Source organism: Pediculus humanus, genomic scaffold (assembly GCF_000006295.1).
Source record: "Pediculus humanus corporis 1103172108253 genomic scaffold, whole genome shotgun sequence".
Lineage (NCBI taxonomy): Eukaryota > Metazoa > Arthropoda > Insecta > Psocodea > Pediculidae > Pediculus > Pediculus humanus.
In genome coordinates this window covers 402016-425927 of record NW_002987822.1, presented here as the reverse complement: position 1 = coordinate 425927, position 23912 = coordinate 402016, and the positions used below count along the sequence as shown (strand labels likewise).

Below are 23912 nucleotides of genomic sequence, written 5' to 3'. Positions count from 1 at the left end.
AAGCACCCTCTACAAATTTATCTAAGAAAAAGGCTAAAGAAGCACCCTCTACAAATTTATCTAAGAGAAAGGCTAAAGAAGCACCCTCTACAAATTTATCTAAGAGAAAGGCTAAAGAAGCACCCTCTACAAATTTATCTAAGAGAAAGGCTAAAGAAGCACCCTCTACAAATTTATCTAAGAGAAAGGCTAAAGAAGCACCCTCTACAAATTTATCTAAGAAAAAGGCTAAAGAAGCACCCTCAACAAATTTATCTAAGAGAAAGGCTAAAGAAGCACCATTACTTCCTAAAAATAAAAATAAGAAAAAAGGTCTAAAAGTAAAAGAAGAAAGATCATCCATACAGAATTCAAAACCTAAAAATCATCCTAAAGCTGAAATTCAAAAGGAAACAAAAATTTCAAATAAAAATATAGGAGCTACTAAAAAAATTCACAAGCATAATTTTGGGAAGCATACTAAAAAGCGGAAATGGAATTCCAGTACCAAGAAATCTAGGAAGAAAGCATCCATTCTTATGTCAACCGATTTTCACGAAGAGAATATTCCTGAGGTAAAGCTATTTTTACTAAGTAAAGTTCACCTATCGTCTAATGAAAAAGAGAAGATTCAAACCAGTCAAGAATTAGCAAGAGGAAATCTCAATGAAAAACTTAGTCCTGAATTTAAAGATCCATACGAGGTCAAGAAAATATCTGGCAAAAACGTTTTATTAAAAATCCGTAACAAGGAAGTTACTTATCACAAAACCGTGTTCTGAGTAGTGATCTAAAGAGAGAAATCCAAAATAATAATAATTTAATCCTTCTATTTTTCCTCATACAGCTAATCATCATTTATTTTATTATTAATCCATTTATTCTTTTCTATGTACCCTATATAAAATTTTTATATTTTTCCAGAACTTATGTCAATTTTGTTTCGAATTTCATGTCTCTTGATTTTATTCTTTTATCTTTACTCTTTATGTAACATTGTTCACTAACGAGTATTGCCTAGGAAAAGTTCTACTACTTGCAGCTATAAAGCTTAAAATTATGTTCCTGATAAGAAGTCAATGTGAAGAGATACAACAGTCTACCATACAGAAGACATAGCACCTACTACTACTCAAGGAGTCTCAACCTGGACGGAACCATTCAGAACCCGACATAGGAAACTGTCAAATCCGAACAAGAGGAGAAAACAAATTCTTTTTTCAAATAATTGTTTTCCGTCTTAAGGGGGGAGGTGTTATGATCCCGTACTCAATATTCACATTTTCAACTTTTTATAAACAAAAGACTGGCGACGAACTCAAATTGTTCTTCTTTAGAAGCGAAGCTTCTAAAGACTCCTTCTTTTATTTTATTTGCAAGTGTTTGCTAGTTCCCATTGTTGCTCGTTCGAAACAGTTGACTGACGAAAGACCAAAGTAATATAGGCAAGCTACACCGCTTGGCGTCGGTTCATTTTGATTTTTAGTCTAGCTGTAATAAGTTCTTGTTTATTAATATTAGTTTTGTGATAGTTTTAAGTGCTTGTTCATTACTTACAAAAATAAAGAACGAACCGAATATAACAATATATATATATCAAATTTTTTTTGTCCCATATATATATTATATATTTACAAATCGTGATAATAAAAGTTCATAATATCATTATCATTATTATCATCATATTATTGAATTATATATATATATATATGATTACGTTATTATTATTATTATTATAATAGTGATAATTTATTGATAACGACGTGGCGACGGATGGTAAATTATTATTATTATTATTATTTAATAAGGTATGATAATGATGACTAAATTTTATAAGCGTGTTGTTTCTCTCCCCCCTTCTATTTATTTATTTTTTAATTAAACTATTTTGTTTAATGTATAAATAATTACATTTTTTTTTTGTTTAATTGTTTTTATGAGGAGAGAAATAAAAAAAAAAAAAAAAGAGAGAGAACAACAAAATGCACAAATAAAAAAACGACCCGTCGGCCGGTAAATTATAATAAGGATCGGTGATAATAATAATAATAATAATAATAATAGTAACGAACACGGTTTTGGCCTTATCAAACATGATTAACATAATGATGATGATGATGATTGTTTTTGATTGATAACATACGAACTCAATATGAAATTTAAAAGAAAAAAAAAATGAACGCGTAAAATCGTTTAACCGTCCGTTTCCCCACCTTCCCCCACCTCTAACAATAATAAATTGAGGGGAAGGGTGGGGGAGGAAGGAAGAAAAAAAGGGAGGGGGAGGAAGGAAGGAAAAAAGGGTGGGGTGGGAGGAAGGAAGAAAAGGTGGGGAAGGAGGAGGAGAGAAAGGGAGGGGAAGGAGGAGGAGAGAAAGGGAGGGGAAGGAGGAGGAGAGAATGGGGACGACTATTTTAAGTGAATTTTTTTTTTCTTCCATTCGTAACGTTTGCTTCTCTTCGTTCGTACGTTCTTTCGTTCATTCATTCATTCGAGATAATAATAATAATAATCATAATAATTTGTTATCACTTCGTTTTTTTTTTTTTTATCAAATCTCTTTAAAATAAATAAATTTATTATTATTAATTTATTATTAAATAATTAAATTTAAATTATAAATAATTTAAAAATATTAAAAAGCTATTTATATTATTAATTCAATAGATTATTATTATTATTATTATTATTATTATTACATTTGAATCAAATAAATTTACTATTATTTGTTATTTAATTTTACATAAAATTTATTAATTAATTTATTTTTTTCAGATAATTAATAAAACTTTCCTCCTCCCACGCCGCCTCTCTGGAGCCCCCTTCTGACAAACGAAACGTCATCAAAATACAAGGTAAGTTTTTTTTATTTTTATTTTTTTATTTAACAAGTTAATAATTTATTTATTTTTAAATAATAATAAACTTATTTAATGATAAAATAAATACAATAAATAAATAATAATAATAATAATAATAAGTAGCCAAAAAAAAAAAACCGTTTAATCGCGATGATGATAATAAAATTCCATTAAAAAAATTAATAATAATAATAATAATAAAAATTAACGCGTTCATAAATTATACATACATTTATTTAAATTATAAAATTATTTATTTATTTGATTCAAATTTTACATTAATAATTAATAATAATAATAATGATAATAATAAATATTTAATTTAAATTTTCGATTCGACATATATATATATATTTATATTTTATAAACCTAATAATATCTATAATAACGTGACTAGTTTTTGCTGCATTTCATTATTATTATTATTATTTTGCACTACATTCATGTATTAATTTTTTTACAGTAAAAAAAAAAAAAAAAAAATTATTTGCTCAAAACAAAAAAAAAAAAAAACCGGGAAAATTTAAAAATATAATTAATAATAATAATAATAATAATAATAATAATAATAATAATAATAATAATAATAATAATAATAATAAAGTAATATTTTCACGCGCGCGGTGATAATAATAATGATTTTTTAAGTAGGAAAAAAAAAAAACAAAAAAAAAGTTTCGATGTCGTCGTTTAAATGTAAATAAAAGTACATAAAAAATAAAATAATGATTTAAATTCGGAATGGACACAAACGATCATCACCTAAACCGTCGTTTAACCAACGTAATAAGACTAGCGTGAAATTTTCTCCCGTTTCCCCCCCTCCCCCACCACCCCCTTTCGATTTCATCCTCTTCTTTTTTGTTACCCCTCTCCCCTCTCTCCCACTTCCCCCGTTTTGTTAAAACAAGAAGAAAAAAAAAAAAAAAAAAAAAAACGACGACGACGACGAGGTTGATGGTGATGAATGATCAAATCGATCGATCGATGAATCGATTGATTTCGATTTAAACAAACGATGCCACCGTAATTTTTTTTTTATAAATCGATATATCGAATGTTATCATCATTACGTCATCGATAGGAAAATGCTGTTTCGCGAATTAAATGCTTAATTAATGCTTAAACAATAATTTATTTATTTATTCTCTCAGCGAGGTTTTTCACGCGCACACGCACACTTTTATAAATATACGTTAAATGTAATCGGTAAAAATTATTGCAAGAGGGGGGAGGGAGGCAGGGGGGGGAAGACCAAAAAAAAAAAAATTGAGAATGATTTATTTGTGTGTACAAAAACAACCGAGAACAAAGTATAGTAATAATGCCAAAATAAATTTTACTGTTGAATAATTTTTTTTTTTTTTTTTTTTGTTTTTCCACGTGCATGCGAATTTATACTTATACTTATATATATTTTAATCATTTTTTATATTAATATAATATTTATTATTTATTTTAGAGGAATGAATCACTTTAACAGGTTTCTTGTTTTTTTTTTTTTATATGGAGAATTTTTTTTTTTTTTTTTTTTTTTTTTACAAATTGTTTCTTCTATCAATTTGTTTTCTTCTCCTTGGAAAATTTTTTTCTTTTCTTTTTGATTACTATTATTATTATTATTATTTGAATTACTCTTTAATTAATTAATTGCGGAAGATAAGTGCGGATAATAAAAAATTGTAAATGGAAAATCTCAACACAAACGGGTTTGGAAAATTCATGACCGGTAGTCGGAAAAACTACTTACCATCCATCCATACATCCGGTATTATGCTTCTCCGTTCGATGACGTTTCTACCGGTAATTTTTTCAATATCGTCGGTTCACCCTTGAGAAAAGTTCCCGATCTCGAGAGAGCGGACGGCGTTTCGAAATTTTCCCTTTTCTCGTTGTTTTCCGAATCGACGACAACCACGACCATGTCTTCCCTACCGTGTATCGAATTACCGTTGACGTAATTTTGATTCGTTTTACTCGACGTTTTACTCGTTCCTTTATTCGATTGCGAAACGTTTGATTTTAGTAAATCTCCTCCGGTTTTCAACTTGTTTGAACTCACGGGAATTTTCCCTCCGTTCGCCATTTTTTTATTATTACCGGAACAAATTTTCCCCGGTTCGAAGGACGATTTACTCGTGGAAATTATAAAATTTTGAACGGATTTTGAATTGGATCGTCCTGCGGTTGCTCTGTTTTCCGTGTTGAGCCTTTTCGTGATTGGCGAATTAGACGTGGATTTAGATTTGAAGTGACACGTCGAATTGTTTGATTTTCTCTCTCCCGAAACGTTGTTTTCTTTTCCCTTATTGATTTTAGGATGTGTTTCGTCGGATCTTAATTTAACGTTCGCATCTATTATGTCGCTTTGGAGAGAATCCGTGCACAGGGAATCCGTCGACATGTTTTCCGTTCCCGTCAAACGATCCAACGTTTTAACGGACGGCGTTTCCGATCGAGTGGACGCGTAACTTTTATCTCGTTTACCGTCGCTCAACAAATCGGATTTTGGCAAATAAGAATTACGAGTACCTCGAACGGAAGAAGAAGAAGATGAAGAATTTAATTTTTTCGATTGATTAATTCCAGTTTTATTATTTGCAGGTCTGAGAGCCGGCGAGTAATTTCTCGGTGAATCGGATGAAAAATTTTTAAAGTTTCTCTGCCTGAGCGATAAATTTGCATCGGATTTTTCAGGTATGTTTTTTTGCGGACTTTTTTGTTCGAGATACCTTGATTTTACCTACAAACAAACAAATTCATCGTTTAGTGTCAATACGTTGGTTACGTCACTTTAACGAAAGACTATATACTCACATCAGAATATCGCGGATTCACGGTTTTTCTAGGTTCGGTCATTGTACTCGCCAAAATCTGACTCTTGCTTTGACTTTTTCTTATCCCTTCGACGGGTTCCGATTTTCGTACGCTCGACGTCGACGCCGACGGTCTGAGAGGAATAAAACGCGAGTCTTTTTTCGTCCTTTTAAATAAATACAATTAGTATTAACGCAGGTTTTTCTTCTCGATGGCACCAAATCAAAATGATTTGATTTACCTTTGATCTATTTGAAGGCTCAGGGGTCGATGAACCGCAGGATTTTTATTAGCCTGATGTGAAATGGCCAATTTTATTTGTTTAGAATCTAAAAGTTTTGATCCCGTGCTATGCCTTAAATTTGTCGAATGTATGTTTTTCTAAAAAAAAAAAAAAAAAAGAAAATTTATGAGAACTTTTGACAATTTTTTCCCAATATTTAAACAATTAAAATTTCTTTTTTTTAATTTAAAAAAAAAAAAGGCGAACCTTTAAGTAATTGGATTTACGAAGAGTTAAATTCGAGTCTTCTTCTGGTAATATCAAACACGCCGCTTCTTGTATTTTATTTTTTAATTTGGGTTCCAATTGTCTCCAGGCTTTTAATTTAACCGCTCTCGGAGCTTGTTTAATTAGACTGGCTTCGACAAGTTCGGCGAGGACTTGCAATAATTTCAAAAATGCCTGTTAAAGTTTTGAAAAAAATTAATATTACGTAATATTATTAATAGTATTATCATCATTATTAATTTTTTTTTTTTTTTTTTTTTATGTGAAGGCAAACCTCATTCCAGTTCAATTCGTGCGCTCGTTCAGGTCTCTCGAGTTCAGACATAATCCCGTGAAGTTGAGCGTGACTCCAGCAAGCTTGTTCCGGAGGTAAATATTTAACAGTTTCTACTAAGCTTTCCTCGAAGCAGCCAACATCCCAACCGTTTCCTTTTCCGAGAGCCATAAATCTAAAACGAACATGTCGAGGTGAGATATTCGAAACATATTGTATTGATTTTCTTTCTTTTGCAGCAAAACTTACTTTTCGCTATTTAAAAGAGTTGAAAAATGGTCAGCCATGTATCTGATTGCGGCATCGTGAAGTTTTTTAACCAAACGTGACACGGATTCCGCCCAACGTATGTTGGGCAAAGATCCGCGGACTTTGTCGATTCCGACAATGGTATCTAAAACGTTGTCCACGGTCTGCGACGACAATTCAAACGTATTTAATGTAAGTAAAATGAGTATTTAAAAAAAAATTTAAATTTCAAACGCGATACTTGCCAAGTGCACAACGTGATGCTGATAGCACTTATCGAGCAAATCTTTTGGTAGGCTACCAAAACTTTTTGTAGGCCATAACTTAACATAATATTTTGTAATCCACCTTAAACATTTCCTATATAACTCATCTAAACCGTAATCGGCCGCTATCGGTAGACAATCAATTACTCCAACGCTACATATTGAACAGGGCTGAAATGAGTAACATATGACATTTTTTTGGTTTCCCGTTGATTTTGTTTGCTGAACAAAAGACTTACTGAACATATAATTTTCAATTAATTTATACTTACAACGTGAAAAGAATGACAATATTTTACTTTGAGATTATAACTGATAATTTCTTGAAGACCATCCAAGCACAACATGTCGGCTAAAGTCGCTAATTCCACTACGTTTAATGACTCTGGTATTTGACTTTCACCGCTATAGATGTACCGGAGTGCAAAATGAACAGCCTTATATGAGAACCTATACAAATCAAAATGACAAATAAGTAATTTTATAACAAAAATTTTTCCCCCCGGGCTGCCTTTTAGTTTTTGGATAACTTTGAGTACCTTAAATCCTACCAAACACTGCACTTTTTTATCGGGTTCATAGGACTACCGGGTTCACACTGAAATACTCTTGCAAAGTCTTCGGAATTCGATAAGGTACCGATGACACGAAATTTTCCGGGCGAATGAACGGCCGTTTTTAATTTATTTCTCGTAGCTTCCGGTCTCATGGTTCCGCACCATATTTGAGCAAAGTTAAGAAAGAAAAGTTGCAGGTTTGTGGCGTTTATCCCTTGCAAAACTTCGTCTTGATCCCCGTGGTCGGCCAACCACCTTTCGTAGGCTTTAAACGCTTGTTTTATCCCACCGTTATCTGCAATGTTTTCCCCCTGAGTGTTGACGCCATCAATTTGCATTCCGACTTCGGTTACCGTGTATTTGCCGTACTGATCTATGAGACACTGAGCTCTTTCGTGAAAAGCTTCGATCGCGGGCTCTTTCCACCATTTGTGAAGATTTCCATCTTGATCGAAAAGTCTGCCTTTATCGTCGAAACCGTGCGTTATCTCGTGACCAATGACAACTCCGATTCCGCCGTAATTTAATGATCTGGGAAAATATCTGTGGTAAAAGGGAGGTTGAAGTATTCCGGCCGGAAACATTATTTGATTTTTATTTCTGCTGTAGTAAGCATTCACGACGGCAGGTGGAGTGTTCCACATGGATTTATTTACACGAGTTCCTAAACGGTCTTGTTCGGCTCTCGTTAAATGTTTCAAAATGTTCAAAGTATTTTCGAAATACAGTTCCGGGTCTATTTGCACTTCCGCGTATCTTTCATTCAACGAATCCCTATTTAAAATAAAATCGGGATACCCTATTCGAAGCATCATGGCATCAACCTTTTGTATAGCGAGTCGTTTTGTTTCCTCGTCTATCCAAGACGTGTGATTTAATATTTCCCTGAAAGATTTCATTATGTCATGAGTCATTTCTAATGTGTCGTTTTTGCTTTTTTCGTCAAAATACTGAGCAACAAACATTGCACCTAAACCCATGCCCATGTTTGTATTGACTTGAGCCACGCAATTTTTCCATCGCGGCGGCGCTTCTTCCCTTCCGAAAAGAATGTAATAAAAATTCTGTTTGGCTTCTTGAAAACGATCGTCCAAATTATTCACTCTGTGCCTGATGAATCTCCAAAGGAGGTAATTCGAAATAACTCTGGGTTCGGTTTGATCCAGTAATTTCACAAGATCTTGAACGTACCTTAAAGCAAACATCACTACCGGTTCTTGAGGATCAACGTCGCGGTTGAGAACTATGGTCAAGTATTTGACCCAATTAATTTCGGGAACGGTATCGCATAATTCCGAAACGGTCATGCGTTCGTAAAGCTCCGAAACGTTTCTCCTCTCGTCCGGACTCGACGTTATTTCCGCAAGCGCCGTTTCGAAAATCATTAAATCTTCCGCTTCGGATTTAGCATTTTCGATACTCGAACCCAACAAAGTGGATACTTTAATTAAATAATTTTTATACGCTTCCAAATAAACGTAATTGCACGGTTCTAAAAAATATTCTCTCGTGGGTAAACCCAAACTCGTTTGATCGAACTGAATAACGTATTCATCCGAATTTTTTATATCCGGTCCGACCCATTCGGATATCAATATGTCGTTGTTAAAGAGTCTCAATTTCGCCATCAAAACAATCCAATCGAAATTTTCCGATTTCCAATTCGAATCGATCATGGGCCAACCTCCCAGACTTTCCAAAAGAACCAAAAGAGGTTTTTCCCTCCTCTCCTCCAATATTTTATTATTCATGCAACTCCGATATAAATTTTTAGTTTTCCGAGTGGCTTCGTTCATCGACTCGCTATCTTCTTCCATTAGTAAATCTTGAAGGACTATATCTAGACTTTCTCTTAGCATTTCGAAAGTGTCGTATCCGGCTTTATCTTTCGGTATGGGATTTTTATGACCCCAATTACCGCAAGCGAACTGATAAAAATCTTGACACGGATCCACCGTCGGATCCATGAACGACAACATCATTTTCGTTTGAGCTTTTCTTATAGATTTTAAATTACCCTCTCCTTTCCAGAACGCGTGGAAAACTTCTCTCTCTCCACTGGTGGGACTCCTCATCAAAAGCCACGATTCATAATTCGGCCCGATGTTTTTCTTCTCCTCTCCCTCCTCCTCCTCGTCTTCACTCAATGATAATTTTTCATTGTCGACATTATTAACGGACGTAATTATTTGCCTGTGAAATTTTGATTCGTGAGACATTCTAATTATTTTTTGCTTAGGCGAACCTAATGAATCTTTACGTTTTTTATATTTTTTAATATTTTTATCGTTTTTCCCTACTTTGAACTTTGTATTTATAAAATATTTATCTTTTAATTTAACTTTTCTCTCGTCGGAATCATCCGAATTCGTTCTCGCGTATCCGCCGTGTAAATAATTTCTTAATTGTATTATTTTCATTCTACGGAGTAGTAATTTTCTCTTTTTTCTCCGGTCCAAAAGTTGCGCGTACACTTTCTGATATCCGACCGGGGGTCGGTGAATCAATTTCTTTTTCTGTTTCATCATCTGCGACCAACCGCACGACTCTCTCGAAGGTATAAATTTTGTTTTCATGTCCGATAATAAATCGCTCTTGACATTTGTTTCGAAACACTCCGGATCGAAATTAAACGGTACTAATTTTGAACGATTCGTTTCCATTCGCCTTTTCGTTTCGGTTTCTCTGATTCTCGAAGTAATGCACACGGATAAAAAAATGAATAAAATAAAATTGTGATGCGGCCAACACATAACGGTTATATCAAAATTTTGTAAACATTTTTTTAAAAAAAAAAAATTAAAAATATTATTATTGTTCGACCATATTGAATTTTTGCATGAAGCGTGAAATTTTTTTTTTTTGTTTTTAAAAATATTTCGATTTTGAAAAAAAAAAAAAAGAGTCTTTGGAACGCGTACCGAATAGTGGCGGCACCTAATGATAATGATGAATTTTAATCCCTCCCTCTTCCTTTTTTAATTTTATTATTATTATTATTATTTAAAAGTCCACTCACCCTTGCAGAGGAATGAAATTTCCCGCGCTTTCCACTTTCCCGCCACTTAACAACGCTGCAAAATATTGACACCTCGAACTTAAAATACATTTGTGAGCTTTTATTCTCCGTCCCGCGACATCTATAGTGACATCCGTTCCGATTTCTTCAATAAACATCCTCAATAAATCCCTTCCTAACCTCGTCCTGGCTCCTCCGTAACTAGACACGTCAGTTTCCGAAGTGCTTATGTCTGAAATTTAAATACGAAAATTAGTATTGTTAAAATCCACGCAGGGATAAAAAAAAAAATAACGTAGGATACCTAAAGCCGATGGTTCGATGCTACTTTGAAGACTATTTGTCGTTTCAGAATATTCAAGAGATCGAGTGTAACTTTGTTCTTTCTTCAATTTTTCTTCTTCCTCATCGTTTCGCCTGCACAGACTTGCGAGGGAATGAACGCTCACGTTGGGAAATAACCGAGTAAGGGATCGATTGACGTAGACGTTAGACGACGAATCCGACTTCCTCCCTTCGTTCCCGATGGATCTGCTGAGGTGAGTCGTTTTACCAACGTATTCTTTTTTACTACCATTTTCTTTTATGCTCTGCGACATTCTATCACTCGACGATTGCTTTGTCCTGCTGCTGTAACTCGTGCAATCCATGTCGGAGAGTTTCACAAAGGACTCGTAATTTTTTTCACATGTTTTCGAACCCGTTGATTGTTCGTTCGATGACGTAACAGGTGGCGGTTTTTCTTTGTACTTGCTTTTGTACTCTTCCATCGTGAATGTTGATTCTTTTTTTATGGGTATCTCTTTGATTTCATTTTCGTTTTTAATTTTATAATTAACTTGAATATCTTTGGAATTTAACCAACTCTCTTGTGGCCTGCTGTTTATTACCATTTTCGTTTCGAATTGTGCCGCTTTGGATCTACTTACATTTTCTTCGGCTCCTGAAAATTTAAAAAAAAAAAATTATTATTCGCTAGATTGTGTACCGTAATCCGTGTTAATTCATTCTAAAAAAATATTATTTATTATTACCTCTATGATTAAAATCAAATTCTTTATTTTCGTTACATGGAATATTTGCCGTTGTGTGTTTTTCATTTTTGGAATGAAATTTCAGGCTCGTCAAACTATCGTGCAATCCATTGTCCGTTGAAGGTTTCATGATTTTCTTCGGAGGTGCCTTACGTTTGACATTAGGTGAATCCGATTCGATAAACATGTAGAAAGACTTTTTCATATCATCTTGACTTTCGAGGCTGTCCCCGACCGACGAAGTATTATTACCAGATTCTTCGAACGCTTTTTCAAACGTTTTTTGTTTTTCGATGACGTTCTTTGGTTTTTTCCTCGTAGACGCTTGCGTGTTACCATCTATGTCGATGAACATGGAAAACATGTTGTTCTTTTTTTCAATCCCGTTTTCATTTTGATTGTTTTCGGGACGATTTTTTTCAACGTCGACCATTTTCTGATTGCTAAAGTCTAAAAAGTAACCGAAAGAACTACTTTTTTCCACGGGGAATCCTCCTTTTAATTTTGACGCGGACGCGATTTTTTCCACGGGCGCATCATTTTTCGACTCTTTTAAATCCGTTAAAAATTTAGCCAACGGTTCGTTTTTTTCCGTTTCCGACTCGTTAATTAACGCCGGGGATAATTTATCGTCATTTTCCATTTCTTTATTATTAGCTCCTACGTTTAACATAAAATCAGAACCGTTTTGATTTTTGCTCTTTGACTTTTTACTATCGTCAAATTCAACAATCCAAGCTTCTCCTTGACTTCGACAAAGGTTATCTTTCAGATCTAAAATTTCACATTTCATATTTTTTTCCAAATTGTTTTTCTCATCACGTGATTCGAATTCATCATTATTTGACGAATTGTAATAATTTTCATTGATGACCGAATTGGAGGAATTCGATACGAAATGTTCTTCGCTAGTTTTGTCCTCCGTTTTTTCATTTCCTTTTAAGCCATATGAGATTTTAAAATTTTTATCATCGTTTCCATGTCCGTTTTCTCTCCTTTTGTTTGAACCATTGTATTCTTCTGCCCGTGCAAGAGGTTGGAAAAAATGCGTTTCCACGGAAAAATTCAATTCGGGCGCCATCTGTAATTTATTCGTATTCTCTGTAGTATCGAATTCGTAAGAATTAGCCGATATATTCGATGATGATGGAACGACTTGTTCGCTGTCGTCATCTTCATCGCTTTTTTTTTTATCCGCATTCGGTTTCAGTCTTTCGTCGTTTATTATTTTATTATTGTCTAGTTCGTGCTTTGAAAAATGTGGAATCGAATTTTGAAAAATTAAATTACCCTGCTCCCTTTCTTTTTCTTTCATTATTGAAAAACAATTTTTTTCTTCGAAATTTTCGACGGGCTCGTAAAAATTTGTTACAACCGTTTTTGACGTTTGAGACTCTTCTCCGCCGTTCGTGACCGCGGGTTCATCCACATCCGAATTTTGCACGGATTTATAATTGATCAAAGAAATGGGAGGTGATATTATTTCATCTTCGTCGAGTAAACTCGAAGCATCGATAAAATAATTACTCACTCCCGCCGAAGAAGAATTTTCCCAATTGTGCATTTCCAAATCGGGAAATTTCATTTTTTCACTCGTTTCAAAATCATCCAGCTTTTCGATTTTTAATTTTTTCGGAGTGCAAGGAGGCGTTTTACTCTCTTCCATTTCCCCCCGTTTTAAATTATTATCGACATTTTTTCCGGATAGATCGAATGCCACATCAAAACCAGGATCGAAACCCACATTTTCCGATTCTTTTTCCTCGACGTCATCATTCGCAACAATTTCACTTTGAGTTATTCGATTAACAATATCATTATTTAAATTTTCTATAACGTCCGTACTTGGTTTTTTTTCATCACGGTCACCAAATGTGAAATTTTCCTTTTGATTCGTCACGTCATCAATATTTTTTAATTTTATATTTTTATTAGTGTGCAATAACAATTCGGGTGCGGAAAATATTATCGGCTTTTCTTCGAAACAATCATTTTTCACTTTCACAACATCCTCGTTATTAAAACACTCGGAAATGGTTTTCTTACTCTCTTTATCGTTTTGTTCCGGGCGAACGGGATACTCACGTGATGAACTCGACGATTCTTTTCTTTCCATGTAAAGAAAAATTTCACAATTTCTTATATTTTTTTCCATTTCATCTAATCTATTCATTTCATCAACGTTCAAATTATTTTTCCCCATTTTTGAATCCCTCCCGCCGCCGTACATATTTTTACGAAATGGTTCGAGAGAGCAATCATCATCATCATCATTATTATTATAGAGAGTCATTTCTTTGTCGTTTCCATCCCAAGTATCATCTTCGGACGTTAGCGATGATCTATTCGATTCTTGTTTTTTACATAAATCATTATCATTATCATCATTAGGAATTATTATGTCATCATCGTTTAAAGTTGACGTCGTTAAATCGACGCCCGAAGTTTCCGACGTCGTATTTTCTCTCGGACTTATTTCCGGGTGACATATTGAACTCGTGTCCAAACCCGAATCGATACCTGTTACGCTAACATCCATATCCGAATGAAAATCTAAATTTTCTCTCTCAACGTTTCCTTTTGTCGAATTATTATTCGCTTTGTCTTTAGGTTTCACGTAAAAATTTTTCTTATTATTATTATTATTATTTTTTATCACAATCTCTTCCTTATCGACGGGATTTGATAATTCATCAATGTCGGAGTCAGTCTTCCATAACGGTGATGATTTACATTTTATTTTTTTATCACGCGTTTGATTTATAATATTATTATTATTATTATTGGATTCAATTTTTCGATATATACGAACTACCTTTGGTTTGATTTTTTTGGTTGAATGACTAGAGTTTAAAAGACCCTGAAAATTTAATTCCGATTTATTTTTTTTCACTAATATTGTTTTAAATGATAATAATAATTCGTCTTGTTCGGCTAATTCTCGTTCCAATAAATTTTTTCCCCTTTCACTATTACTATTATTATTATCATTGATATTTTCCTGTAATTTATTTTCTTCTTTATTATTATTATTATAATTTACTGGAATGTCATCATCAACGGAAACAATTTTATAATAAGACACAAAATTATTATTTTCATTTATGTTCAATTCGCGACAAGGTCCTCCTCCTGGAAAAAATGGTTTTTGAAATTCCGATGGTGAGGATTTCGGAGTGAAAAACGTTTCAGAATCGGGCGAAATTAAATTTTCAATTTTTCCAAATGATGAATAATTATTTTTCGTTTTGTATAAATGATTTATGATATTTTCTTCTGCTTTACAAGTGTGAACGTTTGAATATATATTTCTGAAAAAATCAATTAAGAAAATTTAAGGAGGTTTTTTTTTTTTTTTTGCATTAACAATCGATCGAGTAATAATCAATCAGTCAATCAATCAATCAATCACTCACCGAATAAATGATTCAACATGTGTGAATGATGCATTGCATAAGTTAAATATTGATATTCCATTTTCAATTAAAACATCAAATTCGGCATAAATAAATTTGTAAAATTTATAAGCTCTCGTTTTGAGAATGCAGGAATGTGTTGATACAAAGGAAGTACTGTTAACTGTTAGCTTAATATCACAATAAATAGAATTTTGAAATAATCTGAAAATATAGTAAAATAAATTGTTAAAATTTTATTAAAAAATGCACTCTAATTATTATTATCATCATTTTTTTTCACAAAACAATTTATTAATATAAATAATATTAATGGTTTTATAAAAGTAATCGAATTTTCTAAAGGATTGTCACATTCATTCGTAACGAAAAGCTTTGATTAGGTTTGCAGTTAATAATATTAACAAAAAGCTATTAAAAATAAATTGTTTTAATTGTTAAAAAGTTAATATGAAAAAATCATGTTGGTAATGAGATAAATATTTGAAAAATGTTATTTATTATAAAAGCATAATTGAATGTGTGAACGAATAAAATTACAAAAGTAATAAAATACTCGAGAGAGAGAGAAATAGCTTCAGGTAGACAAAAAAAAAAAAAAAAAATTAAATTAAATCAAAGTCTTACCATAATATGATAAATTAAATAAATAAATTTGATAAAACAAGTCTGAAAACAAAAAAAAATAAAAACTAAAATCAAAATCATCTACATCACAATCGTGTGGAATTTTACCGGGAAAAAAATCAAATGAAAATGTATGTAAAGAACAAACAGGGGGGAAAAAGAAAAAAAGTAAATAAAAAACTTTCACCCTAAAGCACATTTTAAAATAATAATGATGATGATGATGATGATGATGATGATAACAGTAATGATGGAAAAAAAGATTTCAATACCAAAGTGCTTCTTCCTTTTCTTATAACTATATAATTTTTAACTTTATACAAGTATATATTACCTTAATAAATCTTTTTCCAATTCTTGTTGTAATTTATCGACTAATTTACTCTGTGTTTCTTTATTACCTCTTTTTACATGAAAATTGTTTTTTTTAGTAAATGTTTTACTGGCCATCGAGCATCTCCATTTGTTCACTATCAAATAATTGACATTTTTTTTTGATTAAAAAAAAAAAAAAAAAAAAAAAAAAAAATTTCATTTTATATTTTTTATATTATATTATAAATCAACTATATTTCTTAAGACAACTTATTATTTATTTATTCAAATATGGTTTTGATTGAGTTTAACCACTCAAATCCACCTACTCTACGTTATTAAAATATCCATCATGCCTTTAAAGGCAAGGTCATACATATTATTATTATTATTATTATTAATATATCTTAGTAATCCATCAAAAAAAAAAAAGAAAAAAATTCTTAAGCAAATAAGGAATGTTACTCTTTTTATTAATACTTAAATATATGTCTACCATAAGCTCGAATAAAATGAAGTAGTTAAAAGTATATAATAATAAATGTATTAATTTTAATCAACGCAAAATAATATTATCAATTAAATTTTTGTTTAATAATTAAAAGCATTTTAAAAGCCATAATCAAAAAGAAAATTCGATGCAAAAAAAAAAAAAAAAAATTAGAAAGCGTTAAATATATAAATTTATCGCGATAACTTTTTTTTTTTTTAATGGAAAAATTCAAATTAATCTCACAACAGGTTTAATTAATAATACCTGAAAGCGTTTAATTGAAGACAGTTTAACAACGATATTTGTTTTTTATTTCCCATGTAATAATATTAAAAAAAAAAAGGTTTAAACTTAAATAATAAAAACGGTATTCTTAATAATTTACAAAAAAAAAAAAAAAAAAAATTGTTATAAAAACCTTAAATAATTATTCGATTTCTTTGCTACCAACGTAAATAACCACTTATCTGTAACCTTTTTACCACTACTATATGATAGACTTGGCATCAATACTGCCAACCGAATTAATCAAAATTATACACCATAGACAACTTAGTAGACGAGTTACGTATGAGTAATTACAATTAACAAAAGAAGCTTTTTTTTTTAATTATAATTGTTTAAAAAAAAATATATATATATATATATATATATAAATCAAAATGAAAGTTTTAAATTTTTTTATATATATTTTTTCTTATCGGGATAATCATTTAATGTTTAATTATTAAAAATAGAGGTATAGTATGATTAAGATATTACAACATCAATATCAACAACTGAAAAAAAAAAATAGCAAAAGTTTTACAAAAAAAATTTATTTATTTATTTATTTATTTATTCTAAGAGTGACAAGTTATTTTTTAATTTTAACCATATTTTAATTTTTTATTATTATTATTTAAATTAATATATATTTAAAATTTCATCGGTAGTTTTTTTTTTTTTTTTTATTATTTAAATTGAATTATGAAATATGTATATAAAAACCTGTTTATTCTAAGCTGTGACATTGAATTTTTTTTTTATTTTAAAAAAATTATTATTTAAATGAATTAGACATTTTATTGACTTTTTTATTACTTTTCAACCTAATTTCAAAATGTGATTTTTTTTTACTTTATTAACTTATGGATTTTAATTAAAAAAGAAAAAAAAAACAACAGAAAAAAGATAGATTTTTAAAATGTGACTTAAATATTTTATAAATTTTGCTTTAGGCACTTTAAAAAAAAATCATCAATATGTAATATTATTATTTTTTTTTTCATTTACAGTGTTAAATGTTAATGTAAACTGCAATGTATTAAAAAAAAAAATAAAAAAATTTCATATAATGAAGATGTCAGACATTGATTCAGAAAATGGAAGCAATCAAGATGATGACATATGCAGAGATTACATGAGAAATGTTTGCTCAAGAGGAAGAAAATGTAGATTTAAACATCCCAATAAAACACAATTACATTTTGTCGGAGATATTGATAGTACAAAAGAAGAAAGGGGAAAATTAGTTAGAATGTTTTGCCATGATTTTCAGGTATTTTCAATTTACATTTTCATATCAAGTTATATTAAATATTGGAATTAAATTTTGTGTTGCATTAATTTTTTTCTATTTAGAACACAGTTTGCACTAGGGAAGAATGTAAATATATTCATTCATCGAAAGAGGATGAAGATAGTTTTGTAGAAACTGGTTCATTGCCTTTATATGTGTTAGAAGATGCTATATCTAAATCTGTCATACCTTCACTTCCTGGTGAAGCTCCCGTATGTAAGGATTATTTAAGCGGAGAATGCAGAAGAGGAAAGGCATGCAGGTATGTAATTGATAAAACTCGAAAATTCCTTTGAAATTTATTTCGATAACTGCAATGATAAATTGCACCATCTATTTTTGATTTGCATAATTTTTTTTAATTAGGTACAGGCATTTGTCGTTAAGTAAATATAGAAAAGAATTAGATTTTATTTTTGGAGTTGAAATTCAAGCTTTAGAAAATTTACAAGATGTTAGCAATTGTGAATTTGGATCAGAGAATAAAAGATTAAAGACTTCTGTCAGTTCTTGTCTTCCTTGTAGTGGGGATATGACATATTTACCCATGCAGGTATTTAATGTTATTCCACATTATCATGACATTGTCGATTTCAACATGCAGCTAAAATTATAAAAATCTTTCAGCGTTATTTCCCTCATGAAAAATGTAAAGTCCACGGAAGCAATTACTATTACAATTCAGATCGGTGCTCACAAAATCATTTTAATGGTGCCTGCCAAATGGCGCAAGAATCTCAAATAGTACTTTGTAGTCAAAAAGAAAGAGCCATGTCTTTGCAGGATGAAAATAGTTTTTTGAAAAAAAGAATAATTGATTTAAAAAAACAAGTGTCGGATTTAACTGCGGCCAATGAATTTTTATTAGACCAAAACGCTCATTTACGAATCGGTAGGAAAAATGGAAGCGTGGGAGCTGTGACTCCAGTGAGTGTAACCGTAACAGGAACACCGGTGAGCGTTCAACCTATTTCTCAATTACCCGCAGCTCCTGCTCCTGGTCAAATCGTTGCGGGCACTCCTGTAAATGTGCAGCTGTCGGGACAAACAAGTACGGGACAATTAGTAACCATGGCAAGTCAAAATGCATCTACACAGCAACTGGTTACAGCTACGGTTCCAGTTTCGATTGCTCCCGGTAAATATTTTTACCTTTGTTTGGTAAGCTTATTCAATTTAAGTATATTACACAGAGAAAATATTTCAGGATCGTTAGCGGGTGGAGTCAATCCCAATGGGCAACAAATAGTAAGTGCTCCTGGTCAGCAAATTATATCAACGGGGGCGTTGAGTACAGTTACAGTATCTGGGCAAACAAGTGCTGGTCAATTAGTTACCGCGGCTGTACCTGTATCTTGTAATGCCACCGGTCAACAAATAATGGCAGCAGTGAGTACCGTAACGGTCGCCGGACAAAATGGCACCGGTCAACAACTCGTCACGGCGACAGTTCCGGTTTCGTGCACCGCCACTGGTCAGCAGCAGTTGGTTCCAACAGCCGTATCCATGTCTCACACAGGTCAACAGTTGGTTCCAACGGGAACAACCGCTGGACCTCAACAACTGGTTCCCGTGTCCGGCACATTATCCGTCGGACCTAATTCGGCTCAACAACTCGTACCTGTTTCTTTAGCGACTGCAGTACCTGTAACTATTTCAGCCGTGTCGATGGCTCCGGTGCATGTTCCGCCGCCGATAGTTACGGTTGCTCAGCCTCCGAACAATCCGTCGAACAATATAACCATGAATGGGCCACCGGGTCAATCATTAATGTCATACCCGATTATGACACAGCCTGTGATCCAAACAAATATACAACGTTAAAAATAAAAATTATTAATTTGCTTTGAATATATTTTAATTTATTGTTTTTTGAGCAGCCAATAATTGAGAGGAAGAAGATACTTATCATTTCAAATTTGAAACGGTTAACAGTTATTTTCAAATTTGGAAGAATGTAATTTGATAAGACTGAATAATAATAATAATAATAATAATAATAATAATAATAATGCTTGAATGGAAACAAAAAATATTTTGGTAGCTCATCAAGTGTTTTAGACAATTTTTAATTAATAATAATAATAACATCGACTATTATTAGTGAAAATTACAGTGAAAATGTATATTGGGTATGAATTAATTTCGAATAACTCAAAGTTAAAATAAAAATGGTATATTTTCTGTGTAATTTTGAGTGTGTTAGTTTTTGTTTTTATTTAAAACTTATTTTTAAAAAGTATTTTAGAATGTTTAAGGTCTAATAAAATTAGTTAATGCCATGAAAATATTTCCTTTTTTTTTTTAAAATTACATTACTGGCATTAGGATTATTATCAAACAGGTTGTACCATTCGTCATCCCAGGTTCATGGTTATTAGAATAAAAAAAAAATAATCAAAATATTTTTTTCAAATCATTAATAATTTATTAATAATTGTTTTTAATAAGAGTAACAACAATGAACATTAAATTTCTTTATTTTCATTTTGTGTTGTCACACCCATATTGTCATCATCTATTATTATTACACCGCCCTCTGTATCCTCTTCAGATTTTTTAAATTTATTTATTTCTAAAAAAAAAAAAAAAAAAAAAATTTATGTACATAAATGAATAGATTTTAAAGAATTTTTACAGTTTTTTTGAAGAAAAATATTCAATACCAAATTTCGACGTGTCTCCTCCCAATAACCTGAGATAGTGAATGCAATCGCTTAATGGAATATAAACTCTTGTCGTCACGGCGCCAACCCATCCGGCTAATTCCACGTGCAAGGATTTATCCGTTACGGGTTCTTCATCGTACACAAACACGCAACTACCCGCACCTGGAACAACCCATGTTTAAGGTAAGTTTTTTTTTCAACTTTAAATAATTCTTTTCCAAGTTTTAAAATAATAATAATAATATTAATACCTATTTGATTTAATGATTTTTGCGTTGTAGGATTTAATTTAGCCGTTTCCGGTGGATTTTTCGGATCGTTATTTTCAAGCAACAAAAGTAAATCATTTTTCGTCAACGAAATTTTTCTTTTAGGACCGATAAATTGAAATATGCTCCAAAGTCCCTGTAATAGTAGAAGAAGAAAAATTAATAATGATGGATTTGACTTAAAAGGTATTAAAATGTTAAAATTTTACCTCTTGAGCTAATCTGAAAGAACATTTCATTCCTTTTGTGTCGCATCTTGCAAATGTTTTCACTCCCGTATTTATTATTTTAAATCTTTCTGCGTTGTTAATAACTATATCTCTTACTTCCGGTGACGTTAAATATATGTTTTTTTTTTTACCTTCTTTACATCTCGTTAACAAACATTGAGCTGGGAGCTCGTTCGTTATGTCGTAAAACTCTCTGAAAATCAAATGAATCATCAACAAACACGATCAATAAATAATCGAATTTTTATTGTAATTTTTATTTACTTAATGTCGTGCCAAACAGGTTCGTTCTCATCAAAGAAAATAAAAGGATCTTCACGATAACCGAAAATTTTTCTCTTTTTTCTACTAGGTTCTTTAACTTTTTGATTTGAATTGTTCTTTTCTTCGTTACCATCATTCATTTTAGAACTTTCCCAAGGTAATGTTTTGACTTTTTCCAACGCTGCGACGAAAAAACCTCCCGTATCTTGATGATGAGGAAGAATTCTCACGCTTTAAAAGAAAAAATGATGATGGAGGTAAGTGAATTCCTTTTAAGGAAATTTAATAACATTTTTTAAATGTATTTTTATGCGTTTACAAACTTCAACTAACCAAAGATCTAAATTTAATTGATCGACAATGTCTTGAGGTGGTGGAAACATTTGTGGTCTCACAACTGTGTGCCATTGCTTAGGCACTTCATCAAATGTTTTATACCCTTTAACATCTTTAGACGTTACCAACCATGATTTTAAACCTTTTAAATACTTTAAACCAGGAAGAAGGGGTGCCAAATTAACAAGTTTAAGTGATCCTTGTGCTTCTGTCAATAACCTAGCAATAACAGCTTCATTTTCAACAGGATTTAATGAACATGTAGAATATACTAATCTTCCACCAATTGTAAGCATTTCAACACCTCTTTTAATAATTCTAAATTGAACTCTGAAAAACAAAACAACTTCTTACTAAAAAAACAATAACATTCGAGTAAAATGATTAACCTAAAAAAATAAAAATAAAAAATTAGCCAACCCATGTAAATTATTTCCATTAGCAGTGTTCCATTTTGTCCAAATATCTGCATTTTTTCTTAAAGTTCCATCTCCGGTACAAGGCACATCACATAAAATTCTGTCAAATTTTAAAATGTTTTCTCCCCCGTCTAAAACAACCAAAGAAATAATTTATTTAACAATTGATTCTGATGCAAAGTGTCATTTTACCATTCATTTACCATTATTTTTAATAATAAAATTAGGCATGATAGAAGCATCATGATTGGTAATAATTATATTTGGACTACTAAGTCTTTTGGCTTGATGAACTAACATGTAACACCTATTATTATCAATATCATTGGCTATAACAAAACCCTTAGGAAGCCTTTCATCATTTTTATGTAAATATTCAATTAACTGAGCTGTTTTCGAACCAGGAGATGCACACATATCTAAAATCTAAATAATACTTCTAAGAAATAAACTTGTTTAAAAATAAAAATACAAAAAAAAATCATTAACCCTTTAACAGCAAACAAAGTGTTTTTTTTTTTGTTGAAAAATTTACCTTATGATGAGACTTAACATCTAGAGCTATCGGTGGAATCATACTAACAACTTCTTGTCTATTAATATTGCCACTGTCTGTTTCAGATATTAAAAAATTATGAAGTTTAAAAAATGCTTCACATCTTCTGATATCTTTACGAGAAAGTTGTAATTGCCATGCAAGATTATCAGGATACCTACATTTAGTAAAACGACATTTTATAACATTCGAAAACAAATGCAAGCAATATTAATAAATAACCTAAGTATACCATGGCAAAGCAAAAGGTTCTTTAATGCTTTCATCTTGTTTAGCATTGAGAAAATCTTTAAAATATTGTCCTTGAACGATTTGCAAAAGGGTTTTTGCTTCTGTTTTAGAACCTGTTATTCTAAAAGCAGTTGGCAAATCCTCTTTGAGAGCTTTTATAAAATTATCCCATTCTTCTTCAGGACATATTTTTTGTAACTGCAACATAATAATGCAATAATCTTTCAATGCCATAATAAGTAAATAAAAACATTTTTGTAAGTGGGTAATGTTTAACATTTCATCACCTTATAGTAACTTTCAAAATCTTTATTTTCTCTAACAATATCTTCGTAAGATTTTCTAGAATTTTCCTATAAAAAAAATAAATTCCAATAATACTCTCAATACAAAGTTGTTTACTTAATTAAAAAAATAATTAAAATCATACATTTTTACTTCTTTCTCTTTTAACTTTACGTTTTATTTTATTCTTCCTCATTTTACTAAATATCACGAAATCGTGAGAACAACGTGACAATATTATTAATAAAAAAATAATAATAAGTTTTAAAATTTGTGTGTTCTAGAACCACGTTTAAGCAGCCATATTGTAACGAATAAAATTTAGTGTAAAACCTGATTCGCGGTAAAAGTTTTATTTTTTTATTTTTAACACGGTAATATCAGTTTAATTATTCTAAATATGTTAAAAAAATAATATTTAAAAGTGAATTTATAAAAAAAAGTAATAATTGTGTAATTATTTCTGTGTGAATATTCATTATTAAGGATAATAAAATTTTGAAAAGTTTTCGTTATATTTCTTGCATTTGAAATAAAATCAAAATGGCCGATTCGACTATTACATCAAAGGAGAAAAAATTCAGGTAAGATTATTAAAAAAATTTATTTATTAATTTATATATCGATAATTTTATATATGAGTATTAGATTTTTAAAAAAAAAAAAAATTTTTT

The 23912-nt window shown here is 31.1% G+C and overlaps 3 protein-coding genes across 3 annotated transcripts; 1 reads left to right on the top strand and 2 right to left on the bottom strand.

Moving 5' to 3' along the window:
* Positions 1-4611: 4611 nt before the first annotated feature.
* Positions 4612-16060, bottom strand: Phum_PHUM474680 (uncharacterized protein; the record flags this gene model as incomplete). The annotated part of the gene is made up of 16 exons (XM_002430308.1): positions 4612-5583; positions 5658-5823; positions 5899-6038; positions 6148-6342; positions 6443-6617; positions 6692-6855; positions 6949-7128; positions 7230-7407; positions 7509-10199; positions 10534-10765; positions 10829-11476; positions 11568-14196; positions 14227-14427; positions 14461-14568; positions 14611-14878; positions 15945-16060. 16 exons carry the CDS (start codon positions 16058-16060, stop codon positions 4612-4614), a joined length of 9063 nt encoding a protein of 3020 aa, XP_002430353.1.
* Positions 16061-17760: 1700 nt separating this feature from the next.
* Positions 17761-19940, top strand: Phum_PHUM474670 (uncharacterized protein; the record flags this gene model as incomplete). Its single annotated transcript, XM_002430307.1, has 5 exons — positions 17761-17958; positions 18042-18241; positions 18346-18532; positions 18607-19738; positions 19915-19940. 5 exons carry the CDS (start codon positions 17761-17763, stop codon positions 19938-19940), a joined length of 1743 nt encoding a protein of 580 aa, XP_002430352.1.
* Positions 19941-20447: 507 nt separating this feature from the next.
* Phum_PHUM474660 (uncharacterized protein) lies at positions 20448-23434 on the bottom strand (the record flags this gene model as incomplete). The annotated part of the gene is made up of 12 exons (XM_002430306.1): positions 20448-20554; positions 20646-20810; positions 20900-21053; positions 21127-21340; positions 21412-21642; positions 21745-22077; positions 22168-22297; positions 22370-22592; positions 22702-22879; positions 22955-23151; positions 23241-23306; positions 23384-23434. The coding sequence occupies 12 exons, from the start codon at positions 23432-23434 to the stop codon at positions 20448-20450; spliced, it is 2049 nt and encodes a 682-aa protein (XP_002430351.1).
* Between the last annotated feature and the right edge of the window lie 478 nt (positions 23435-23912).